This window comes from Cyprinodon tularosa, unplaced genomic scaffold (genome assembly GCF_016077235.1).
Source record: "Cyprinodon tularosa strain WSP-4 unplaced genomic scaffold, ASM1607723v1 ctg230, whole genome shotgun sequence".
Lineage (NCBI taxonomy): Eukaryota > Metazoa > Chordata > Actinopteri > Cyprinodontiformes > Cyprinodontidae > Cyprinodon > Cyprinodon tularosa.
In genome coordinates this window covers 1,650,489-1,678,481 of record NW_024038862.1, presented here as the reverse complement: position 1 = coordinate 1,678,481, position 27,993 = coordinate 1,650,489, and the positions used below count along the sequence as shown (strand labels likewise).

Below are 27,993 nucleotides of genomic sequence, written 5' to 3'. Positions count from 1 at the left end.
TCCTGACAAGTTGAGTCTATAAATTAACATCATATTGTTTGTTTTTATTTCTAAAAACGTCACTTAAGCAGCTGAGCAGTGTTTTTATTTGGTCCAAATAATAATTAATAAAGCTCGTGTCAATCATAGAGATACTGTAGTTACAAATTCTAGCCACAAGAGGTCGCCACAGATCAGTAATTCCAAACGAAGCATTTTTTTTAAACAGGTTCCTTCTGTTGACAATTAAAACAGATGATAAATAAATTATAAGTTGTATACAGTAGTAAACATGACTTAATATGACGCACAAGTTATTTTTAGAGCGCTTTAAGAGAAATAGCTATATGAAAACTAATGTTTTTTTGGTGTGCTTTCATCCTACTATCATGGTCATGTTATGTTACAGAAAGTTTTTTGTTGTCAACATGGGATTATTGCTGAGTTTGTTTTCACGGATGAATCCAGTGGAAAGCTGTACACAGTGATGGAGGGGGAGGAGGGCAGAGGGGAAAATAGACACGGCTCAGAGAGGGAGGGAGGGAGGGAGGATTTAGGCTCAGACAGAGCGGCTGTCCCAGGCTGCGCTGATCCTTCACTCTCCGCCCTGCTCCCTCCTCTTCATCATCGGCCACCTGCCTCTCCGAGAATAACTCAGGCAGCAAACAGGGAGGATCCACACCCGCTGTCCCGGTCGCATCTATCCGCTGCAGCTCCTGCGCTCCTAGGATCTGCTTCCAGCTGAGGAGCGCTTCCTGTCATCAAACCCCCCTGCCCTCCTCCTTGCATGCAGCATGGCCACGTTTGTCTGCAGGGTTCAGTTTTTAGATGACACCGATCCGTTCAACAGCACCAACTTTCCGGAGCCCACCAGACCTCCGCTGTACACCTTCAGAGAGGACATCCCCCTCATCAACCAGTTAGCAGGAGTCCACCGGCTCCTCAGAGCTCCACACAAGGTAGGATTATCTCCATGGTAAACACTGCTGAGGTAGACAGGATCACTAAGAAGTGACACAAAACTACAATTTCTGTTTTCCTATCTATCTATCTATCTATCTATCTATCTATCTATCTATCTATCTATCTATCTATCTATCTATCTATCTATCTATCTATCTATCTATCTATCTATCTATCTATCTATCTATCTATCTATCTATCTATCTATCTATCTATCTATCTATCTATCTATCTATCTATCATAACCCTACACTGAAAATTAATTGAGCACAACATTCATATTTTCTAAATAAAGACAAACCATCCTTTTCTAACAAATAGACGCATATATCTAAAAATCTGTGCTTCCTAGATAAAAGGCATAGTGGATACAATTCTTTCAGTTTTCCGGGGCCAACATCTTTTTCATTGTCATTACTTACTTTTATCAATAATCATTCTTAAAAAAAGTATATTTGCTATATAAAATGTATTATTTAATACATCTATGATTTCACTGAAAACTCCTATATGACTTGCAGAGACACATCATTTTCTTCAAAAACATATATATATATGTTTTGAAGTTGCATGAAGTTTCGGATGACTTTTTGTTCTCCTCCTGCAAAATAAACTGCAGCAACCAGCACTCAGAGGCTATTTTCAGAACACAGCCTGGCTAGCACAAGTGACTCCAGACTGTGGAATGAAACAAGGTTGCCACAAAGCCTTCAGCTGCTTCAAAACACTGCCTTCACTTATAATAGATTCAATACCCAAAGGCGGTCACAGGAAGTTTATAAAAGGTGGTCAGGTGGGGTGGAGGCGGGCATACAAGCCAGAACAAAACTCTTATTTTTAGTTATTGAAAGTTGGTTAAATACATGATAATAACAAATATGGACACATGGATTTATATGTTCTTTGTTGCACCACTATATCCTTTCATCTCTTCCTTTACGTAAGAAACGTTTGACCCCACCGGTCTGGGGATTTCTACGTCCCTGACAGGTTGAACCCTGATGTAACAGGTGGCTTCCAACGCTACATATATCTGGAGCTACTTCTAGTGACAGTCCCACTGCTCAGACTCCCAGCAACCCAAATCACAGATGATGGGATCAGTCAGATGAACATGTCAGAGCAGGAAACGTGCAGCTTTAGGGCCATTTTGGTGGAAAAAATGAACTTGAAACAGAGCAATGCATTCCTCCCTGACAAGGCTGACTCAAACACACGAGTGCACCAGCAATGGACTGATATGACACTCTCGGATGGGAATTAGGTAGATATAACATTTGATGGTTAGGTGAAATGTTTAAACATTGAAAATAATGTGTAACATGGTTGAAAGGCTTTTAATTGAAAGAGAAATGCAGCAGTTACCCCAAATTCCTGCAAAAGTTTTCCAATTTATCGATTATAATTATTATTAAAGATCAGGCTTTTTCCTGCAGATACCAAATAATTTGGTTTTCTAAGCCATAACAAGGCCTGTTGGGATACGCTATAAAGTTTGGAGATCAATGCTAATCCAGACGTTTTGAATTGAAAAAGCTTTCTGAAAGGGAAGAGAAACGTCTTAAAAACAAAGTCCAGCGGTTTTTATTTTAAACTTTTTTGGATACCAGCTACTAGTTTTCTTTGAGATCTGACCTGCTGTGTCTAATTCAATTTAAATGGAAAAGGAAACACTGGAAGGGAAGATAATAATTGTACTCCAGGGTTTTTGATATGGGTAGTTATGAATGCAGAACTTTTTGTTGTTTTTGTTCCATTTTTTGGTAAATTTTGCATTGCTGCCTAGTTATTCTCATGTCTAGTGACTTTATATTCTCTCTTTTTTCTCCACAACTCCAATATCTTCATTCATCTCACTCATTTCTGTTTGTTTCCTTTCTGTTCTTCCATCCTCCTGATTGCTCTCGTTCAAAATAACATTTTATTGGTTAAAAAAACCAAAAACAGTTAAAATAAGAATTTTTACTTCTTGGAAATGTTACATATTTCCAGATGGGCAGGTTTGCTTCTCTTTTAAGCAATCATAATCAGTAGATGGCTTCTGTAAGTTAGCTGCTAATGCTAAGAAACAGGTGGGGGAGGGAGAGCGCAATACTCTGTGCATCATAGAGCTCTTGTATCTCATTGAATGCATTTAAATCGATATGATGGATCATTTTAGTTTTAAAACTTAACTTTTTGTACCAGTAATAACCAGATCCAACCTGCACAGCGTGTCAAATCGACACAGACTCTAATCTAAGCGGACGTCCTTGTATGATTTTCAAATAAGCAGACAGTAAAGTTTAAGTTGAGTGAAAGGGAGACTGGTTGAGTTTGAAGTGCCGCCACACAGCCCCGTCATCGAGCCAGCGCTCAACAGCAGAATGGCTTTTTCCAAACCAGCGGCTCTTCTGCTGCCCGATCCTTAAAAACCACGAAACAAATGAAAAATAGCCCACAGCACAGAAAAGCTTATGATTACAACTTACGCAGGGACGGAGGGTGCAGTCTGTATTTGTGTTTGTAATTTTATTCCCATCATGGAGGAAGACTGTGCGCCATGGCAACTGGGTATTGCTCTTAGATCATAGGGGGGGAAATGCTTGATGCCTGTTGGATCTTAGCTCTGATGCTTTTTAAGGATTTTTGCTGGATATATTACGGAGGAACTAAAAAACAAATAACGGTTTAAATAGTTTATTTTGTGTATTGGTTTCTTGAGTGTTTTCTTATTGTACTCCATCTTCCTGAACCTTTTCTCTCAGAAAAAGCCTGCTGTGTTATTATCCTGTGATGGGAGAGTCCTGCACACGGCTGGCTGGGCTGCATATAAAGTATAGGTCACTTGTCCCAGAATTCCTGTGGCCGTGGCCTGGATCCTTGTGACACTTTGTTCTCCTCACTTTTGGTTTGCTGCGGTTTTCCTGACCTCTTCCTCTACCTCCCGTTCCACCTCTCTGACCATCCACGAGCATAAACACATAGGACGGGGTGCTAGGGCGAGACTTAGATTTCTTGTTTTGTTCAAACTGCTCCTTCCTCCCTAACATTGAGAAACTCTTTGAAATCGTAAGAAATGTGAAATTGTAATTGTTAAAAAAGATCAACATTAGGCATAAAAAAAACAGATCATGCTCATTATACATGTATCAAACTGCTGTACACCCCTGGAACTTTTTACACATATTTTCCAACTCAAAACACATTTTATTTTGATATATGTTGTCCTTGCAAAGCTTGCAGATGAAGATACTAACATTTTCACTGGAAAATGAATCTAGAAATAAGTAAAAATGTCTTAAATGAAGTGCATTTACCCTTAATTTGAGTAGGTAAATGAGAGTTTGCAAATAGAATGAGTATTTTAACTATTTTAACTATTTTAAGGTAATTAGATACCATGCACTTTAAATAAGACAATGAAATTGTGTTTTATTTATTTTAAATGTAAGTTGCCTTGTTTCATTGGCAAAATGTCTCTTTTACCTCCTAAATCCAAGAACAAATTCACTTATTTTAAGAAAAAGATTTTTTCCAGTGTTTGCGCATACTTGCATCCCTAAGCTCTCAAACTCAGTGGGATTACATGAAGTAAAGAACTCTTTCCAAGTATTGTCAGATTCTTAAATAGATTTAACTGTAGACTTTGACTAGGCCATTTTAACACATTTATTTAAACCAGGGATTTTTAACAACTGACCACCTTTAACTGCTAACCAAATGTTAGCAGTTTACCCGACACAGCTTCTGGAAAAGGGCAAACCTTTATTACTTTTCCTTCAAAAATCTCTTCATTTTCTCCGCGTTTCCTTTGATTGCACACAGTTTAACTCTCAACTAGTTGATTTGTGAGATTTTGGTTAGTATTCACAAATATGTAAGTAGATAAACGTTTATTTTCAAAGGACATCTTATGAATTAATAAAACAAACAGATATAAAAGTTATGATTAAGGCTGAAACTCCTGTGAAATGAAGAAACACATGATAATACAGGAATTATATAATGTTGTTTACATTTATAAGTCATAACATAAATGATAAAAAAGGAAAATAAAATATAATTTATAAGCCATCAAAGAAAAAGTTGTTTTTTTAAATTTTGCACCATGTTGACGTGTAGAGGTATTAGTGTAAAGGGGGCGTGAATACAAATGCCTGCCACACTTTCCAGATTGTTGTAGGCAAATTAAAAGAGGTCTGTTTTTCTTTTAACTTACATTTTTTTTCTGCAGGTTTGTGCCTGCCTGTCGAAGATTTTTGCAGTAAAATGCATTGAAGTCTGCAGAACTAATGCCACAAAATGTGACTAAGCACAGGGGCATGAATACTTTAAATGGGAAGCTGTATGCTTTTACAATGGAACTCTCTTCCCCTATTAAAAGCAAAACAAAACAAAACAGTAAATCCTGAAGTTCAGAACTCAACTTTAATTTAATAAGCTATTGTTAAAGGAGCACTAGGAGCCTTAATGGCCATATGGAAAAGGTCTCTCTCCCCCCCTGCTCGTTATAGAGCAGAATCTCCTGCGTCTTGAAAAGTGGCCGGCTAAATTACGTCAGGGCATCTATAACTGTCGACTCACCGTGATCATCGGCAGGCTGGGTGTTATTTTAACATGGAAGTAATTACATCCCTCCCCTTACCCCCGTCTTTTTTCTCTCTCTATGCTTTACTCTACTGGGAGGATTTGATTAGATGGTGTAAAGCATACTGGACACTGGGTTTCTCTGGTCCAACCTGGAGCCCTAAGCTGTAAAAAGTTTGCGGTTCTTTCATACTTTCTTACAACTACAAATATTGTAATGAGTTTGTTAACTTAATATTTCTATTACCTTAAGTGTTTAAGGGAAAGAGCCACTTTTAGCTGGCAGCATATTGTGCAGTTAAGCAGCCTGATGTTGCTTAGGTAAAATTACTAATTAAGAAATGCAGCTGATACTGAGATCCAATTTTCTTTCTTGGTCTTTTTTGCAATTAAAATTTTATTTTATGTTTGGGCTTTTAAATCAAAGTTTATATGCAATAGAGGAGAAAATGATGTCACTGGTTATTTAATGGAGGTGAGCTTTAAATCCACAAAAATATGAAACAATTATATTTCTTCGTTGTTTACTGAAGCATAAAATACCTGCTATTTCATTTGCTGATCACCATTTAGAGCTGATCTAGGCCCGTTCTGATGGCTGGCTAAAATGAACTGATGCATCTCTATTCAAAGCAGCAAGAGATGCATATATCAGCCAAATTTTAGAAACATTAAGAGGTTTGATGCTTTTTACACTTTTTTAAAGGCATCAACTTAAGATCTTTACCTATTACTGCGCCAACAAATTGAACTTTAGCACTAAAAGATAGATAAAAGTCAGAAATCCATGTTTTGATGGAAAATATTGTGTAGTGCCTTCTTTTTCAATAATTTTACAAATTTTACCTTTATTAAATAACAAGTGTCTCACCTTTTCTGTTATTATGTGTTAAAAAAACATGTAAGAAAGACTTTAGAAATCAGTACCAGCTGGGAAAGATAAAACCAAGTGATTGATTTCTAAAAAAGGGAAAGAAGTAAGGTGGAAGAGGAGAGTGTGTGTGGAATGGGCTCTAAAAGGCCTTTGTCTGATTCCCACTGAAAAAGACAAAACAATCTAGGGCAGTGGGACAGGGCATGATTAATCCCCTAACCACTGTTTCCACTCCCTTTGTTCCAGTCAGCTTTACCAGTTCTCACATCCGTGAAAACTGAGAATAACAATCGTCTTACTTTTAGGACTAACAGCAGGTGGATTCACCTTACACTTTGTCAGGAACTTCAACAACCAGACAGAGACAAACTAAAAGTTTAAGAAAAGAAATATCTGGATATATTTTAAAATTGTTGGAAAATCAAAAGTGGGCAACATAACAGAATAAAAATTGGGTAATCTCATACATAGATAGATAGATAGATAGATAGATAGATAGATAGATAGATAGATAGATAGATAGATAGATAGATAGATAGATAGATAGATAGATAGATAGATAGATAGATAGACCAAAACCTAAATAGTCTGTCTAGCCTTAAACATTAAGCCCAGCCTTCCCATTACACACACACTTTAAGAAAGATTAGTTTTCTTATCTTCAACAGTTTGTTGAAAGGTTTAGTGTTAGTCAACCTGTTTATGCTTGATAACTGTAATGTTTATTAAACAGTAAAAAACAAAAATACATTATCTGTTGGTTTGCAGTTTGGGCCACTAGCTGATATGATTTGGGGACGAGTTTAGGAATCCCTCTAATAGCATCTTATCGTATTAAGTTGTTTATTTCCCTGAAAAGAGCCAAATTAGCCGTGAACCTAGCTTTGTATATACAAACAATCAATGGACAGTTGGTTAAAGAAAATGCATCTTTACAGATAACAGTTTTAGATCATTTTCTTTACAATGACCCAAAGTCAACCTGAACTCTAAACGACATACATGTTAATATTTGAACCATGCTAGCTACAGGACTTCGGGTTACGCTGTTTAATGATAGATTTTTAAAATTTTTCATACCCTAACCAATTATTATATCAAATTTCTTGTTTTTTTGTTGCCCAATCATATACCCTGTTAGTAATATAGATATAACAGCCTGTTAACTGACTAAAACATTCATGCAGAATTTGTGTGTGTTAGCCGTGTGTTTGGCTAAGTGGATTAACTAGTTGACACAGATGGATTAATTTTGGTCCGAGGGAAAGAGGGGGAAACTGGAGCAGGACCAGCAGCCATCATGTTTGATTATTATGCAAGATTATGTGTTCTGCATGTGGGATCAACCTGAGGGAGGAATGATGAGAGAAAAATGTGCTTAGGTTACAGATCCTCCTGGACACATTATACTCAGTCCTTTGGTGACCAATAGTGTTGCTACATGAGCTGCTTTTAGTTGTATGTTTTATTGCAAAGGAAATAATTAATTAAACTGCATTTAGAGCCGTAAAACAACAAAACAAATGTTCCTTTAACTTGATTAATTGTGGGGATTACATCAAATTCGACTAAATTGTTAATTGCTCCAACTTCTAGAGCAAGGGTATCGCTAATTCATATATCTTTAGTAACCAGGCTGCATACATTTGACAACACAGGCTAATAAAATTATATTTCCTGCAGTTTGTACTTGCAAACAGAGTGAAGCATGTTTAGTAAAGATAGTTGCATAGAACAGTGTACGTATATGAAAGATTCAATTGTGCAATAAATATTGCTTGTTGGCTGTTAGCTATATTTGATCTAATCGTCAAAATGGTGAGCGTTGTTTCAGAAAATATGGGTAAAATTGAAGGCGGGGTTTTGTTACTTGGTGTAATATAAGGTGCAAGTTATGAATGCATGAGAACCTCTATGTTAGGCTTTGAAATCAAAGGGCATGGACATTTTTTGCAAGAACAGAAATAAAAACTGAGCTTTGCTGGGATAAATACTAACACTCCCATGTAACTTCCATCCATTGGGGATCGCTGTTACAAAATAGAGGCAACAACCTGCATGATTATGCTGGCAATGTGGCTGTCTGCCTATAGGTTGCGTCAATTTTCCCTTTGTTTTGCTCAAACCTTGATAAATGGAGAAAAAAAAGTGTTTGAGAACCCCCATTGTTTCTGGCTTTGGTAATTTGATTTAAAAAAAAAACATGGCAATAGAAATTAGCCCTTGTCAAATGTCTTACTCCCTATTGCCTGCTAATATGGGTATTTTATTCATCTTAAATTCATCTATAGAAATCGGATGTTCTCTTCATTTTTTGCCAAAATTTATACAAAATCTGTCTGGTTACTATCTGGACACGTTCAAACCAAACCAAAGTCCTTCCTTTAGGCCTTGCACCGTGTCTCGGTTGTGCCCCCATTCGACTTGAGGTCCTCGTGGACTCACCCACCCTTGACGCCTTGTGTGCACACCGCCTCAGAGCAGGGTAAATATAGCAAGGCTATATTTACGCTGTGAGCCCATCCGACAGTCAGTCTCTGTTTCCGACTGAAAGGCAGGGAGCAGGTCCTGTGATCTGCGGTTTTGTCCTGGTCAGAAAGGGTCGTCAGGACACTTGAATGGTTGGACAGGGGTGAGAGGTTATTTGGCAGCACACCTCTTCCTGCGTTATTCCAGCCAATACCACTGAACTGCTAAATACCACAGCATGACTCCTCTGATCTCATTCACCTATTCATACACAAAGGGCTTTAACCAGGAGCTACAGGCCTTTGTTGCTACATAATGATGTAAGATGCTTTTTGTGTGTTGTCTCCAGGATAGTTGTTTGCACCTGCTCTCAACTTGTGACTGTGCTCATAAAGATCCGTGCCAGTGGGGTGCAGATATATAGCTGTACACCTGGTTCCGAACTCGGCAGGGTTTCTCGTTACACAGCAAACAGAATCTGTCTTTGCAGGGTTTCCTCAGATCATGGAATCGCAGAATACGTGGGTGTAAGATTTGAGTGTGCAAAATGTGCAGATAATAATTCTGCAAGCGAGGAAAGTCCGCGTTTGCAGATACAGACACCTGAGTTTGTTGAGTCTTCATGCTGAAAACAATTTAGGCAACACTGGAGTGTCACATATCCTACAGCTGGTATTTACATGCACTAAAAGCTTCCCTTCTTTCTGTGCTCCACTCTGGTTTTGGTTTCATGTCCTGTAGCTTTATTACGAGTTGATTCCCTTAACAGCTCCGTAATGCCGAAAGCAGATCCCAACCACAAGCGGTCCTTCCTCCTTTAAAGACCGCTGTACATGCTAGGGTCTAACGCCTGCCCAATAAAGTGGCTTTATTTTAAAGTTCCACATTGTTTTACACAAGGGTGTAAAACACGATTAGATGCAGCCAGTGGGCATTTGAAAAATGAGCCCACCCCTGTGGGCGTCTAATGCATGTATGTCAATCATCAGACGAATTCTATAAACCACTTTTAGGTCTAAAGCAAGGTTTGAGTTACAGTTTAAAGGGTTGTGACCTCACATTTTCTGCAGACTTTCCGTCATTTTGGTTTTTATTATTTAATCCCTATCAGATGTTTGATTTGCATTTCTTTTTAATGTTTTGCAGCTTGATGATTGTGCACTTCAGCTGTCACACAATGGAACCTATCTGGACCTGGAGTCATCGTTGGCTGAGCAACGGGACGAGCTGGAGGGCTTTCAGGCAGATGACACAGGGTAAGCATTTCTCAGCATTCTCCTTCAATCAAATGCACAACAACATTCGGGATCTAACGCCTCACGAACATAATCTCTAAGTTCCTTCTTGCTCATAAAATGAGCAGAATCCCAAGCTGCTGAATGTGGATTTTTTTGGAAGCAGAAGTTCATGGAAAGTATGAAGCGTTCTGCAAAGCAGGTCAGATGTGCCCTCCTTTCCAGAGCAATAACTCTTAGTTTTTTTTTGTTCTTTTAATAAATGACATGCTGGTCTTTCATGCTATAAAAATTCAAAACTGGAATGTTAAAAATCAGGTTGTTTTGACATTAAGTTATAACAAAACTCTTATTGCAGTAGTTTTCCAGTTCGAATTTTCTTTTTAGAGCCAAAAGAAACTTCTCCTTTGAGGCTTCAGGATTTGCAATAAAACCTGAAACTATGAAGACATTCGTTGCCCTCTGCAAGAACATTAATACCCACTGAGATTTTCCACGCTTTGTCACTTAAAACCACAAATCCAATGCAATTATTTGGGATTTTATTTAGACAAAGTCAGCAACCTTTCACAGTGATATTTCTACTTTATCCTTCCCTATAATTCATAATGCTTTTAAAAATCTCAGCTTGTTTTAAAGTTTAAAATTCAAGAAGCTATTTTCTTCCAGTTTTTAAAGTTAAAATAAAGATAATGTCAAATGTTTACCAAAGAAAAAGTATATCTTTAATAATAAATCCTTTTATAAAACTCCATATAGTTTTACTGACTCCCTCTACCATGACTATTAGATTCAGTTTTTTTTAGTCATGAATTGTGAAAAATAGCCTAAAAAAATGTCTTTTTAATTCATTAGAAGTTTAGAAAAACACAACTGGAGTATGAAAAATCTTTAACTGTTTGTTTAACTGTTTTTTAACTGTCTGTAAAAAAAGGAGAGCCACCCATTACTTTCTATACAGGAGCTGAAATTAGAACTAAATTCCCTTCTGTACATTTTAATAGATACACATTGCACCTGTGCTCCACACTGGTGAACACTACAGCACGATCCTCCAGTATATCTTTAGTTCGGGTCAGTCCCATACAGGTTTAAACAGGGGATATATATTTATTTATCATCTGGAACTTCAGGGCACTCTTATGCTTTTTTTGCATTATTTGTTCTATTTCAAATAGGCTGTTTTCCTCTCATCCTCTTGTGTTTGTATCAACCTTTCATGCCTATAATTTTTTTTTTTAATGCTAGACTCTTTAAAATGGTGATTTTTATTTTATTTTTTTTAGGTTTTTATCCTGTCAGATGCTTTTACCAACCTTTGCTGTGGAATGATACAAAGTAAAAGGACACCACCTTGCTAAAAATAAGTAAAGAATGCTTCACTTTTGTTATTGTCGCACCCATGTAGTTATGGCTAGCCAATCAAATTATGTCATCTTAGCATTTTTTTTTTTTGTGTGCTATAATTGGAAATAGTTTGGTTAGATTAGAAAGCTATTTAGCTAAATAAAAAAAAAAGAATATGATGATATTTTAACCACATCTTTGCTAGCTGGTTTTGCAATTCTAGTTGAAGAACGAGCTGCTATATATAGGTACCAACATCTTTAGCAAGTTAGATCATTATCATCAAAATGGCTTTATATAATCTTTTTGTTTTCTGATTTGTTTTTGCATCTGTTTACATGGTGGACACAGGGTGTGTTTGTGGAGAGTTTTGGTTTTGGGACCAGCGGGGCTGCTGCTAAAACCCAGATGAGAGATGATCTTTTGTGTCTCCATGAACTTCTGCATGTTTCCATGGGCACATTTATTAGTTCCCTTTTGCATTCATTGCCACATGTAACAGATGATAAGAAGGTAAATAATGCTTTGCATTATCTGGCAGTTCAGGAGCTCCTTTGACTGGAAGTCTGCTGATGAAGGGACCATTTTGTTTGCAAGTCACAACTAAGTTTACAGCTTTTTCAGCCAAATCTGGCTTTAGGTCCCAAGTAACTGCAAATCTTGAGTCAAGTTCTCAGTCTTAAACAATTGATTTGACCAACTAGGTAATTTAATCAGGAAAATAAAAATGTTGAGATTGTTTTATAGTATTAAAAGTTGCTTCCGTTTTGCAGAACAACGAGAAAGAAGTTAACTTATAACTTATCTAAAAATCCCCATCCATTTTCTGACACGTTTACCCCTGTTGGGGTCACAAGGGGTGGTGGTGCCTATCTCCATCTGTCAATAGGTGAGAGGCGGGGTTCACCCTGGACAGGGCACCAGTCTATCGCAAGGCATCTGCCTATCACAATAAACATGAATTGAAATTAGAAAAATAAATGCAATTTCTGTATATTATTCTGTTTTTATTGTTGTCTTTAATGTTATTATATTGATGTGAGTGATGAAATACCATGTTTTTGTTGTCAATGTATTGTTGATATATGAACAATTAAAATGTAAAATCCATTAGAGAAAATCAGTGCTGCCACCCTCTGTTTTATAAGGGAACTCCTAGTGAATTACATTCACATGGGATCAACTGCTGGGGTGGCCAATGATTGGCCAGATCAGTACTCGGTTGCTTGGAACTTTTCAGTTGTTTTCTTTCCTTTGGTGTAAGATACCAAACCTTTTCCAGTAAACAGACTCAAGTTAAAGTGAAGTCATAGGTTATACTTTCAAAGTCTGAATCAAGTTAAAGTTTTTTTTCCATTAAATTATGCAATGAGTCTGAAGTCATTGAACTTGTGACTTGATTTTAAGTCCCATGACTCAAATGAACACTTTTGACTTGGGTTGGGAATTGATAAGATTTTCACGATTCCATTTCCCTTATCAATTCTGTATAATGATTCGATTCGTTATTGATTCTCTTATCGATTCTGTGAAACAATGAACTTGGTAAGTGCACAGTAACATTTGTCTACCTTCGCCTGGGACATTCTATTTCTGCCTGCCTTGGCGAAAACAGAGGGCATGGAGCTGCCAGCCTCAGAGCCAGCCAGGCTAGCCGTCTCGTCACAGTCATCTAAATCTTATAGAGAAGGCAGCCGTTTGATGAAAAAGCATTACTGTACAGTTTCGGGAGATAAACTCATCTCCCCCTGATTTAAATAAACGAGGGTCACCTTTCTCTCGCTCCCTGAACTGCGGAGTAACTTCGTAGCATGTTTATTAACCCCAAAGAGAGGTAGCAAACTGGTTTATTTCCAGAAATGGAGCATTTAGCACATTAAGCACAGCCAGTGATAAAAAAACTAGCTACTTATCACCAGAGTTGCCTTCCATGCTGGTCATAACTCTAGCTTCTGTCCGGAAGCATCAAAAAACACGGCTTCGTTAAAATGTATGCCATGTTGTGTGCGCAGGTGTTTCTGCAGGTTGCATGTATTTCCTCCCACAGATGTAATTTCCACTTTGCAATGATTGTAAAGCGCCTTGTTGCCGTCTTTCTCTTCCTTGAAAATTTAACAAGTCTTTCGATCGCTTTGACAGCTTTTGTTTTGCTTTTCTAGACTTACGCCTGGTCACGTCATGGTTGCTCACTGAATGTCATGTGGGTAACTTGCTTAAAAAAAGGTGGCGTAAGTCATGCTGCCCAGCGCTAGGCTCTGGTGCTGCCTGGAACCGTTAGGAGAATCGTTAAGCGAGCTGCCAAACGGTGCCATGGAACTGGAACACTTAGAATCGGTTCTGAACAGGAACCGGTGTTCGATTCGCATCCCTACTTTTGACCTTGTATTCTGAAATATGCTGTCGACATGGTAATTCTGTCTCATGCAGACAATTAGGTGTATGGCATCAGGATTCTACCAAACATGCTTACATGTGATAAACACTCGTACGAGGAGCTTGACTTCATACAGATGCTCGTAAACTAATTCTCACGCGCATGTTTAACATTTTAGATGCGCACATATAGTACCACCAAGCCCCAATCCTGCCTCTTGAGTTGTGACGTATCGCCAAGGTAACTAGCGTAAACTGTCTTGCCGTTTAAAGGTAATGTTTAAGCTAGCAGAAGAACTCAAGCTATTTGACTAAAACGTTTTTTATAGGTATCATATAACTCTTTTAATGGACGCCTCTGCTTAGCAGCTTCCAGCTCTAGAAGAGTTGCGGTTATCCATTCATTATTTGCTAGTAGGAAGAAGAGTACTGTCTGAAGAGACGGGATGTCCTGAAAAATAGCCAACCACAGGCGCATTGATTTGTCTGGTGGGTAAAGCCTTTAAAGTGACAAAAGTTGACAAGACCGAGCAGAAATAGGTCCACATGGGAAGAGGAGCGAGGCAACAAAATACACGCCCGCAGACCAGAAACAAACACTCATACGTGTGATATATTGGGGCCTCATGGTAGCTATTCTATTTGTGCATGTAAAATATGAAGCATGCGTTTGAGGAGTATTAGCGGCGTGTGTGTACTGTTTGTGTATTGTTGAATCCTTAGCAAAAGTTCTCTTCACTGAAAACGCCTCCGTCGGTAATTTTATATTTCTCTAGAGAGGCAGCAAGGTGCTAGGATGCACCTAGTCAGCAGGAAATCTCCATAAAGACAGTACTTACTACAAAATTAAATGTAATTTACCTGTCCAGTAGAAGCTTTGAAACCAAAGCATCCGTTTTCAGACCCTTTTGCTCCTTCAGGGCACGCCATCTCTGAAAGATTCTCCTAAACGCACACTTAGCTGGCTTCATCCTCTCCCACTTCTCTCCTCTGTTCAACAGTTTTTTTTGTGGGGGAGGGAATCATAAGTACAAGAATGCCAGCCATCAATTCAGTAATTTTAGACGAATCTGGACAACTTGTGTCAAGAAAAAAATCCTCCTTCATACTTTTAATAGTAACAGATATACGGGTAAATTAATTCACAATGAACTAACCCAATAAAGGACTTTTTGTTATGAATCCTGAGTGTAAATAAAATGATTTTAAGTGTCTTTCAAAGGTCTTTTTCTATCATCATACAATATATTTTAAAGTCTAACACAAATGAAAGCCCTGAAAGAAGAGGAAGGAAGAACTCAAGTGTTTATACCATTATTTTGTTTTTGGGGGAAGACATTTACATTCTTAATTTTCCCATGAAATGTGTGAGGACTGCAGCTGTGGTGAGATGCTGCTCACCACAGATGACAGTAAACAAAGTCATTTCAGGCTCAGCTCAACGCCCGAACGGTGAGAAGGGATAATCATTGTGAGACTATGAAGTAGATTGATCTCCTTCTGAACTGTATTTATCTGCCTTTGCAAAAAAAACAAACAAAAAAAAAACAGAAGAGGAAATCAGAATTAGATTGAATCTCTAATGATTTTCTTTTTTTTTTTTTCATTTTCAGACCTTTTTTGTTTACGTTTTACTTCTGTCTTTGTCATCTGTTGTTTTGGATCCTTTTTTTTTTTTTACCTTTACATTCACTTAACAGAATGTGCAGAATATTTCCTTCCCCTTCTCAGATGATAACACCATGTGGGGATAGGAATCAGGTTTTTTCCTTGCTGATGTTTTGAGTCCGTGCTTGTTCTGTATGACTGGTGTCTGTGTAGCGCAGTGCTTTCCCTGCTTTTGTTGATGATTGAAGACACTGATTAGCCCTCAAGGATCGGAGCAGGCCACCATACATTACAATTGTATTTTTATGCTCTCTTGCTTAAAAACGCTGAGTGTGCATCAGAACGTTGAGATGCAAAAGGTTTTTTTTCCGTCTGTGTTGTGTCTGCTTCTTCGATTTCTGTTCTCCTATCTCTAGGTTCAGATTTGTATCAGTATAGGGGTCTAAAGTTACTGCAGGTAACTGTCTGCAAAATCAAAAAAGCTTGTTGCTTCACATAAAAAAAAATACAGAGAAAAGATGTAAAATTATTATCTTTTTATGTTTCCCCTCTTTCTCAGGTCCAGAGGAAAGAAGCACAGCGTGGTATTGCGGACCCAGCTGACCGTCCGTGTACACGCCTGCATTGGTGAGTATCATGCCCTTCTAACTTCATGTGAAACCCCTGATTCCTCCTGAAGGCTTCACACATGCATCACCTAAAACACCAGCTCCTAAAAATACTTTGCACAAGATGGCACTTTATAAACCTGAGAGGTTCTAAGTTATGCAGCGTTGATTGGTGTGTGAAATTTCTCCTGGGTCGTTTACCATAATATCAAACACCGGTTGTGAGCTTATTTTAAATAAGCAGTGAAATGTTGCTGTGTGTGTGTGATCACAGTGCAGCTCATCACTTTTTGACCTACAGATATGAGGAGTAGAGATACATCTAAGATTTGTGAATTCGTATCTCCAGTTCTTTAGCTTTTACCTGCAGATTCTGATTTTATGTGCTTTAGACATCTCTTTAAGATCTGTACATTACAGCATTTCCATCTTTTTTTTCCTAGCCTACTGTAAATCATCAATAATTAAATATATATATAGATGAAAGGTGATTACTGTGTGTGTTTTTATCTGTGTAAGAAAGATATAGCAATTTAAACCTCCCTAAGAATAGCAATTTAACATTAACAATTGTACTTATTAGCACTGCAAGTTTAACTCTGAATATGAGTTGCCATGTGGAGAGTGAGAGGAGAAGACAGATAACAATGTGTTGGTAAATTTTATATTTAATTTTAAAGGCTTCTATTGTTTACATGCATTTTTTTGTTAATTGTATAGAAGAATGCTGTGCAGTTACATACGTATCCAGAAATAAATAAAAGAGAACACAACATTAAAAGCTGGTCTAATGGGAATCTTGCCAGTAAACTGGTGGGATCTTCAGGTAAATGTATTCAAAAATTCCCTCAAAATGTAAAGAAAAGTTTATTTTTACTGTAGTTTCTTTTTACATTTGTTCTAAAAGATTTACTTTCAAATTAAATTACAGTATTCCAAGAAAACAAATAATTTTTTCGGCATTACATCAACCGAATCCTTCTTTACAGCTTCTAATCTTTGGAGATAAAATCCAATTTCTTCTACTGTAGTATGTGCTTTACTCCACAGATCCTCCATCAGATTCATGCATGGTAACATTAAAATGCTAATCTTACTTCCAGCTGGAGGAAACATGTTGGTAAATTTAAATATAACTCAAAGCCCAAATGTGCCTTAGGTTTGTGTGGAGGCTAAGCTGCTTTAAGCCATGAGATCAACATAAAAACCATAGCTAATTTAAAAATATGCTGCATTTATTTTATAGCTGTTTTTTACCTGCTGAACAAATCAACAGATTAATCTTTCTCCTAATTATAAGGCAGTTTATATAACCTTACTAGACACCCAAGTAACTTTAGAGGACTCTGCTCTCCAATTTAAGGCTGAAATTCATGCATTTTTATCCTACAAGCTGACAACAGGCTTGCACATTTCAGATGTCAACATGAGGTGTTCAATGTTTGAAAAATAGAAAAATGATTATACAGAAAAATAACCCATACAGTCAGTATCATGTGTCCCTTGCTTCATGCCACCAAGTCTCCCTAGAAACTGTTCCTCGCCCTGACGAACACGTTGAAGCTGATATCATGTCCTCCTGAGTCAGTAAATACAGTAAGGCTTCATTCAACAGTAAATATGAAGAAGAGAAAGAATGATTCTTACTTTTTTTGTTAAATGTTTCAACAATACTTTCCCTATAAGCTATTTTGGAATAATAGAGTAAAATATATTTTCCAAGTTACACTGTAATCCTAAAGATTCCAGTGATTCTGGCTTTCTTTCTCCCTGGTAAATGCCTCTCCCTCCTCCATGCAGCTGATAGCCGAGCTAAATCGGGATCACAGAATCAGTCCAACTGATTGGTTGAGAACGTGACGAGGTGAAAGGTCCCTCTAAACTGGGGCATCGGGTGTCAAGTAGAGAAAAGGTGCTCATGTTGGAAAATAATCTTGTTTTGACCATGGAAGGGGATTTTCCTCTTTAATATCCAATTATATAAAAGTTTTTTTTGTGTGTCCTGTTTTGCCAATGTAGCTCTGCGAATCGAGCCCAGAGCTACCTGCCCATAGCCATAAGCTTGATACTTGTATATTAAATTTTTATTAATTCATTTTATTAAAAATTATGTGGACATGGAAAAGGGAGGTCAGAAAGAGAGAGGGGATAAGAACTAAAGGGAGAGAGAGAAAAAATAGGCGACACAGAAGACGTAGAGAAGCAAGAGTAAAAGTCTGATTTTAAAATATTGGCTACTTCAGACAATGCACAACACCTGGTAACATCTGATCTCGTGAAATTGCTCAACTCTGTCCATCTTGCTGGTAAACATGCACAGCTGAATCCCTCTGTCTTTGTGGAAAAAAACAGTCTGCATTGATTTCTCTTTTAGGTTGCATTAAGTGTTTTAATTTGAGCAGGGGAGGAGAAAATGGCTCATCCTTATACTATAAGAGGTATTACATATTTAAGAATCCTCAGTGAATATTTACCAGCTTAACCCAAACCCACTACATGTATCTGAGTGAGCACATTTTAGAGCTTTACTGAACAAAATTTCTTTTTGTATACACTCTGTGTGTACAAAATGACAATATAGTCTGTCTAAGTCCAAACTCCCCCCATCAGGAAGCTTAAACAAGCCAGAGAGATCCATCCCCTCAGCAGATCTTCTGGTCCATAACCTCCTCAGCTGTCCGCTCATTTGACTTTCTGTAATCCTTCTGGGTCTTGACCTTCAAATCCCCTCAGCAGCCGACTTTCCCCTGAATGAAATAATCTGTCACATCCCGGTCGTCCAGATTGTTTACAGGAGGAGGAAGCCCAGTGGTTGCTAAGCAGATGATGGTTCAGTTGCTGATAGCGCAGTGTGTACAGGGTTCTTTATTTATCACCTCTTCAACCTTTTTATAACTTTTAAAACATAAAATTCAGAGTATTTAATTGAGATTTTGCAAGACTGATCAGAGCAGAGTTTTAGGGGGAGGGATTTCTGATTGTTTTACAAATGGACCAAGTGATACGAACCCCTTGAAAATGAACCAGCTTCAACTCTTCTCACTCTCCAGCTTTAATCCGATATAAAGAGACCCCACTGGTTCTATATAACCAGAATGTTATTCACCACGTTTTACCGATTTTATGATTTTTTTCCCCCATGGCTGTCCATGTAGATAACTGGGCTTTTATTTGTAGGTTTGTGGTTCTGTCATAACCATTTCATCTTCATCTTATCTTTGTTTATGTATTTATTACTGTTTTCAAGGCTGCACTTTAAAAAATGAAATTGTCTAGAGCTGTTTTAAATGAAATTTCTCGTATACAAAATGACAAAATAAATCTGAAGATGACAGATTGAAAAGATCTCTGTGAGATGTTCAGCTCTGAGTATTGTCTTTGTGCCTCCTTTAAGCTTCTCCCCTCTCCTCTCTCCTGTGTTCCTTGGTCTTAATGATGCTGTGAGTTAATTTATGTTCCTAAACAATCCTTGGGTGTCATCACAGAACAACTGTATTGACACTTAGGCCCCGTCCACACGAAGTCAAAACGAACACGAAACGCTAATATTTTCCAGAACGTTTGTCGTAAAGACGGAGACGTAAAATAAATGTGATCGTCCACACGAATGCATGAAAACGCTGCAAGATGTATGCCAGGCCTGTAAGTGGCGCTGTGGTGCCAAAGCAAAAATAGGCGAAAACAGGCAACAAAATGTTGGGCATACGCAGTAATATTTATACATGGTTGCCCTGCGGGTCCATTTTCGTGGTTAAGTCAAATTCAGGTGCTGAACTATGTCGTCTATATTGCTCTGTTCTTCCTGGAGATATTCCAAAAGAAGAAGATTCTGTTGTAAGCCCGACAGCAGGGTGAGTAGCATGAGCAGCAACCATTCAACACAGTACGGCGCCATTGTTGTTTTGATACTGTGTCGCGCATGCGTGTTTAGAGGCGACGCTATGACGCATGCGTGTAAGAAAAAAAATGCGGTTAGAGCTTAAAGATGGAAACGCGAAAACAGCGTTTAAAAATCTTCCCACTCTGAAGGCTTAATAAAAAGATGATCGTTTACAGACCCCCGAAACGCTGGCTTCGTATGGATGAGAGGCTGGTTTGGTGAAAAATTTGTGCGTTTAGGCCAGAGTTTGGCTTCGTGTGGACGGGGCCTTTGATTAAAACTAAGCACAATTGAGGCCTGCAACTGATTTTATTTAGAGAAGTCAGAAAGTTTATTATCTATGTTGCATTGTTCTGTTAATACCTAAAAAAAAATTTTGCATAGAGACTTAATAGAGCATTTTAAAATATGTTATTTACATTTTTCCATGAATAAACTTAATTTCCCACCCCATGCATGAAACTGTTGCCGAAATGGAAAGCTCCTTCAGTGACAGACTGCTGCACCCTAAATGCACCAGGGAGCGTTTTCACAGATCCTTCCTCCCAGCAGCTGGAAGACTTTATAACTCTTCCCAACAACCTCAATAAGTTGTAGCATTCATGCTGATTTTTGCACAGTTTCTGTCTTATTCAGTCAAATAGCTGCTTTCATTTTTGCACATCTCTGCTGTTGTTGCACAAATCCATTACTGTAAAAATCAACACAGCTGTTTGTTGATTATTTATTCACCACATGCACATTAAATATATTGTAAAAACACTGTACAGTACAATATTTTATTTATTTTCTTAACTTTTCTTAACACTTTTTCTCTTATTTTCATACACTTTTCTAAGGTCCACGTTGTGCGACCACTTTTACTATTTTCTATTATAATAATTTGCATGGATCATCATTGGATGGTCACTGTCGGTTGTGAGGGGAAAACCTGCAGCCGTCCTTGGTGCTCCGCTCATCTCCTTTCATAAGCGTGAGAAAAAAAGCAGAGCATGACTGTGGAAAACACAGCTCTCCTGAGAATTTCCTAGCACTGCCGTGGAAAGATCAAATTACATGCAGGCTTGCCCTTTTTGGGATTAAAGAAGCTCTCTGATGCGTGTATGTGTGTGAGAGGGTGTGGCAGCGTGTGTGAGTTAATGAGGTTTTCTTTTGTAGATAAAAAGAGGGGAAATGTTGGCGGTGGGGTCAGAAGAAGAAAAGGATCATTTGGTGGACGAAGGCCACTTTGCATACAGAGAGGCTCCTTTCTGGTGCTGTATAGATTCAGGTTCTATCAACTTGCTGTTAACTCGCTCTACCTGAGTGATACATGGGAATCTGGTGGTTTTATCTCTTTTTCATGCAGCATAGGTGTCTGGTATCCAAGGTGTCACCTTTACCTAAACCAGCTGAGCCTGCAGGGCTATTATTTTGCCAATCCAGATATTTTATTGCACTCATCCTCACATACTTTTTACTTTCAGGAAGTCATCTGCAATTCTACGAAACCGCTAACGAGAAGCTCTCATCTCATTTGAGGTTTAATTTTAGTTGTGTTTTTCACGGTGGAGTTGTCGTACATTAGAAGGGTGCAAAGAGGTGGCGTGAAGTGGAGGTGTTATCTTTAGAAAGTGATGATAGCACAGAAACATGGAAGGCTCTAAGTGGCAGATAGTTAGCCACAGGGGAAGATAGAGAGGCATTATGATCTAGTGGGGTAAGAAATGAGCGCAAAAATTGGTAAATTACAACTTCTGTCACAGCTTGTGGAATAAAGTGAGTAGTAAATGATAGAGTTTCATGTTGGGAGAAAAGACATGTTTATAGAAGTTAAACATGACAACATCAGTGGCACCCGAAGGAAAACACTGCTCGTTACAGCTTCACTATGCTCAAACAGTAGCTGGGCATCAAACTATTGCCTATCAAATATTTTCTTTGTCCTAAATATTGTTTTTCAATAATTATTAAGTTAAATAGCAACAAAAATACTGAAATGCAAATTCAGCTTCATAAGGCAGAGTAAATGCCTTTAAAATATGACAAGTTTTTATGATTGTATTTATTATATTAATGTAATTGTTATTATTAGAAGTAGAAGTATTAAGAGCATATATTGCATACAGTAAGTAATTTTAGTATTAATAGTTTTATTTTATCCTGAAATTAATTGGCAGTACAAAGGCTTAGACAAGCAAATTTCCCTAGCCATTTTTACCTTTAAAATTGAACCTAAAATTTTCCGAAATGCTCAAAAGCGCGATTTTGATTAATAAAAATTATTTTATATTCAAAGACTAACTTAAACCTAAAGGTTCCATATGTTGTGATTGTATCCCACTGAGCAAAAATTGACAACACAATGAAAAGACAAAATAACTTACATCCAAACGTCTACATTGTACGGAAGAGGATTAGGGCCACTGAAAAAAAAAAAATGTTAACTGATTTTTTTTATTTTTTTATTTCAGTATAGTATGACTTTAATCTCAGAATTCTGAGAAAAAAGTCAGAATTCTGACTTTAATCTCAGAATTCTGACTTTTTTTCTCAGAATTCTGACTTTTTTTATTGTCAGAATTCAGTCAGGATTCTGAGAAGAAAGTCAGAATTCTGAGATTAAAGTAGTAATTCTGAGAAAAAAGTCATAATTCTGACTTTAATTAAAAATCAGTTAACTTTTTTTTTTTTTTTTCCAGTGGCCCTAATCCTCTTCCGTAACATTGAGTTAAAAAGTGAAAGATGAAAAGCTGTGATTTTCAGATTGTTGAAAAGTATTTAGACGTATTTTAACATCTATTGTTGGACTAAATTAGGGACAAAATCAGACCGACCAAACACAGCCCAATTTTCAACAAGTATTTCTGAACTAAATGACAGACCGAACAGATTTAGCCTAAAAAAAACTATTTCTAAAAGGTATGGTGTTTTAGGTGATTTGTCTTCTCCAGAAGATTTGTCTTCTCCAAAAAAAAAAAAAAAAAACTGAGCAGTTTTTTTTTTTTTCATGAAGTTTTTCTCTAACCCTTATATTTGCTTTTTTGTTGTTGTTTTCCTAAAAGCCTGGTAATGAACCCCCATCTCATCCCTATTTCTTCAGATCATATCATTCAATGCAGTTCACTGTTACGCTAGGAATTGAATATAAAATGACTCCATCCAGGACTCTTAGAAAAGGAGATATATTCTTTGTTGGATGTAAACTGCTTTGGCGATACCTGCAGGATTCACTTTGTTCTTGGAAATATGAAATGTCGCTGTTCAGCTAACTTTCTCATAATGATGGACTTGTTGCTACCTGGTAAACCATGTTTGAAACAGGTTGCTTTTGAACCTGAGCAGTCGTCATTTTGAGGGCCTATTCTAATATACTTAATGAAGAACGTAACCTTCAACCCATTTACTGTCCCCAAGCTCTTCCTTAAGGTGCAGTCATGAAATGCTATATTACCTAGAACTGTTTGAGCAACAGTTTACTTTATGTATTTGAAGGAGATTGAGTCAGAAGACCTTGACACCGTTCTTTAGCTTTCTAGGATTGTTTTTTTAAAAGGAACAATAGCATCTGAGTTAGGTACATTCTTATGGCGTCCTTAAGATGGTTTATTGCAGTTTTCCATAGACTTCGGCAATTACTGTCCACTTATTGTAACTTAAGGTATTACTACTGTGTGCCGGTAAAAATGAAACAACTTGTACAACAAAGTTGAAACCAGGGCTGAAACAATTCATCGGATTAATTGTTTATTGAAATAATCGTCAACTAATTTAGTAATCAGTTAATTAATTAAAGCGCTGAATGTTGGAAAATGTATATCATATACCAGTCTCATGTTTACATTTGATTACCGTGTTAACATTTTATCACTGCTGCACTTTAGAAATGTCTTGGGAGCTGTACTGAAAAAAATAAATTTTTGTATACACTATGTGTGTACATAAGTGTAAGTCTAAGTCTAAGTATCATTAACCGGAGTATAAAGAGACTAAAACATGCCGTTAGCTGACAGAGCTACCCATTTGGACCAGGAATTATATCTAGATTGTAAAAATATATGTAAACATCATGCATTTAAGATAAAAAAATAAATAAAAATTGTATGCCAGTATGCTCTTTCTAGAACTCCTCCAGTGGAAAAGTTGGAGTTTCATCTGGTCTAATTTCGTTAAAAGTCTGTGGCCTTGGCTATCTAGTTACTAATCGAAAAAATCATAGTCAGTTGCAGTCCTAGTTCTAAATTTTTTACAGCAGGACTTTCTTTAAACTCACCCTTGATCCTTTTAGGAAAGTGAGAGGATGATATATATATATATATATATATATATATATATATATATATATATATATATATATTTATGGTGAATAGGATAGTAAAAATGAGTTACAATGAACATTACAAGGGAAATAAAGAAGCTACTGTTTTCAGATTTCTTAGTTGTTCTATGTTTAATCATGCTCAATAGCAATACATTTACAATAAAGCCAAACACATGGTTGTTTTCTTGGAATGTGTTTGAACAAATTAATATAAAACAGATTTAACTCCAAATTGGAAGCAAATATAAATGGTGTTTTGTTTACACCATGTAGTGAATGAGTTGTTTCCTGCAGCTGCGTGCAACATGACTTTCCTTAGTGGCAATACAAAGGTACAACAAAGCAGTGTAATGTAATTATTAGCAGTGTAATTATTAAGTGTAATGTCAGTAGAAAGTACTTGTTGTTCATAAGGATTGTCAGAAATTGTGAAACCAAAACTTTTTTCTTATAAAATGCTACAGTGGTGATATGTTAGTAGAAGTTAGAAATAGTCTATGTGTCTTTAAAAGAAAGTCTGCAAGAATTCTAACAAAATGCAGTGTCTAATAAATACATTTATTCAACGAGAAGGAAGGGGAAGATAAAAAAAGTGCAAAAAAAAACATTCTTTTAAGATGGTCACATTTGTACCATTAAAGGAAATAAGACAATTTTTAAGTAAGATCGAACCTTTTTAAATACATGTAGGTATTAAGCTCAATAATTATGTGGTAAATTGTTTTTAGATTCCCTAAAACATTTGTTTCCAGTGCAGCCTCATTTCCCAGGCCTTCGTAAAGTGAAGCGATTCTCAGTAATTCATCTGATAAAATAAGAGGAGGTGATGCTCTGTGACAGGTAAAGCTCCCTGTAATGAGAGGTGCAGCAGGTGAAACAAAAGACTTCGACTGCAGAACAAAAGGCCTTGCGTGTGTATTGGAGCCTGTTCAATCCCTTGGCACCGAGATGAGGAATTCGGCCCTCTTTTGAAAAATTTAGCTTCCCACTCTTGGATTTCTGCTCCCCCAATTATCCCATCCCTAATCACCCCCCACAGCATTGTAAAGGAACAGAGGGTTGAGCTGGGGTTTGATTTCCTCTCACTGCACTATTACATAACAAACCGGCCGCTTGTTGAAAACCTGAAGCCCAGGGTTATTTTGAAAGGGCCTTATTGGCCCCACTCACATTTGCAGCTCATAACAAGATTACCTGTTCCTAAACAAATCTGTCACCAAACTTATATTCATTTCATATAAACACATTTGAAAAGCATTATGCAACAACAAAGATCTTATTATACTTTAAAATAAACTGATTTATTTCAAGGATTTAGTGTATCAGTAACTTAGACAGATGAAATCTTTGTAAACAGGGGTCCTAAGTGATATTGAAGTAGAAGCAGCTTATAGCTTTATAGCAAGAGCTACAGTGATACTTTCAACAGTGCATTGTTTGGATGAGTTGATTACAGCGCCGTCCTCCTTGGCCTGCTAATGACATTATATAAGGGGGAGATAAATGTTTAGTCATAAGGCAAAAAGCATCTATGAATGTTTAGTCAAATTTCGGCCACATCAAATGTTCCTGCTGGCAGGCTTCCTCGTATAAACTGAGCAAACATTAAGGCGGAAATGCTCTATCCTCTCTTTAATCCGGCTTTGTTTTCTGCTTAACTTCAAACAGTTGTTCTAGTATGTTCCCCATAATCTGTTCTCCCTTTGCTGCCTTCTTGTGATGCTTTGACTCAGTGAAAACTTTTTTTGTTTTGTTTTTGTTTCGAAGGATTAAATGCGTCAATATTAGGCTCTCACAGCTTAATCCATGAGGGATTTTTCTCATTTTACGATACCATTGTTGTAGCTTTAGATATTGATCAATGTTGATGTTGACCGTTTATATCAGCAGGAATCATACATAGTTTTATTACTTTCTTTGTAGTCTACAATGTTAGATGATTTTACTCTAACAGACAGTAATAATAATCAATAAGAACATCTAACCCATTTACTATAAACCAATGGATTACATAAACTTTAAACAGAAGCAGAGTGTTTCTATCAGAATGTTTATATCATGGATTTTAGAAGCAGGCTGATATAATCTGATACTGGTTTTTTGGCTGACTTCAGAACAAGTAAGGACTTTTGTTTAGTTAAAACTATTGCTATTACTTTCTGTCTAGAAAAACAAACATGCTGGTGAAATTGTATGAATTCAAACATGAATTTTCCAAAGTTCTGAACAATCTTAGGTGCAGACAGCAGTTTGCTGGATGTCTTTACTTGTATGTTGAAGATGTTTGATCAGGATCTCATCCTAACAGCTTCTTTATTTCTGTCAGAACAATAATTTTAATAGGTTTTCTTTGATATTTGCAATCATAGGAGCTTCCTTTCAACTAACTGACAAGCAATGTGCAGCACGAAATCGAGGGGGAATGCAAGATGTTAAGTTCTGATAACTCGCTGATATTTTATAAAAATACAATCAAACATTTGCTTTTTAAAACTAGTATAAAACCGGCATAACCAGTCAATATCCACCTGCTTAAATTAGATTTTTTTTCCGTCATGTTTGTGAATTCTTGTTAGATTTGAAGCATCTTTTTCTTTTTCATCTTTGCTACATTACAAAAGTTCAAATATGCAAAGCCAAGCTACTTTTCATGCTTTAGTTACTGTTGTGGGATCAAGAGATGAGAGGGAGCGCTAATCATGTTACCTGTGTTAGAGAACCCCATTAAAAACCCATTTATCTTGCAGCTAAACCTTCTTAAAGTCATGTGTTGTTATGCTGTTTGATGGATGAACAACCTAAATATAGGCAGGGAGTCAGTAGGAGGGTTGAAAACAAATGCAAAGTTCTTCAATACTAACTTAAAGACGGAGGAAGAAGACCAGAATGAGGTAAAAGGTGTTTATACTGTCTTGGTTAATTTTGATCAAAGTATATATTTTTTTAAATAAGACCCTGTTTATAGGTATGAAACACACTTTAAAATTCAGAACATTATCATAACTAAAGGTAAACCTGAAATCATCAGTCTATTTAACCCCTTAAGCCAAGAGGCCCATATATCATATATATCGTATATACTATTAAGCCCATATAACTTATTTTCTAGCCTCGCCCATTTACAGTATGTATAAGCAGCTGATATGCACTGAACATTCCCCACCCAAACCTGTAGGGGGAGCTCTACAGCTCTACATATAGCCTCTGGATTAGGAATGAAGAAGAATGCTAGCTTCTATTAGCATGTTGGTTTGCTGCATTAAGAGCTTCTACTGAACGATAGGGCTTCTTCAGCTCTTTATTTCAGCTCTGCAGACGTTGAACCCATTGGTTTGGCAGCTTTAATGAAGCAAATCAATGCCAAAACGTGTGAATTCAGGACATTTGTTCTCCATTGTATCTTCTGCTAGCATGTTCTTTTGCTAAATGAAAATTAGCCACTCATTCTTTCATTTCCAAATTGTACTTCCCCCTCTTGTGGTTTGGAAAAATCCACAGATAAGCTGCACCTTTTTATAAGCCGCATGGTTCAAAGCGTGGGGAAAAAGCAGAGGCATTCATATTTATGGAATCTGAAGTACTGGGAGGGTGATTGGTGAAATTAACTGGGTGGTTGGTTAAAAGCAGGCTGTAGCTGAAGGAAAAGGCAGAGATCTTAGGTTAAACAGACTTGTTATATGGAGTAGAAATGTGTAACTGTATTTTTCATCCTATTGTTTTATAGACATGAAGGGATACATAGCAAAATCATATATATTTACATTCTAAATCAGGGGTCTTCAATGTTT

General features: G+C 37.1%; 1 protein-coding gene across 6 annotated transcripts in view; it reads left to right on the top strand.

Annotated features, from left to right (window-relative positions):
* The first annotated feature begins 548 nt into the window (after positions 1 to 548).
* fhod3a (formin homology 2 domain containing 3a) overlaps positions 549 to 27,993 on the top strand; it is a 100,637-nt gene continuing 73,192 nt past the window's right edge. For 3 of the 6 annotated variants that reach the window (XM_038286821.1, XM_038286820.1, XM_038286819.1), the window contains exons 1-3: positions 549 to 938; positions 10,001 to 10,110; positions 15,977 to 16,044. In XM_038286821.1, coding sequence (XP_038142749.1) covers positions 774 to 938; positions 10,001 to 10,110; positions 15,977 to 16,044 — 343 coding nt within the window. In that variant the 5' untranslated portion in view covers positions 549 to 773. The remainder of the gene's footprint in view (positions 939 to 10,000; positions 10,111 to 15,976; positions 16,045 to 27,993) is intronic. The other 3 variants (XM_038286822.1, XM_038286823.1, XM_038286824.1) reach the window with 3 other exon arrangements.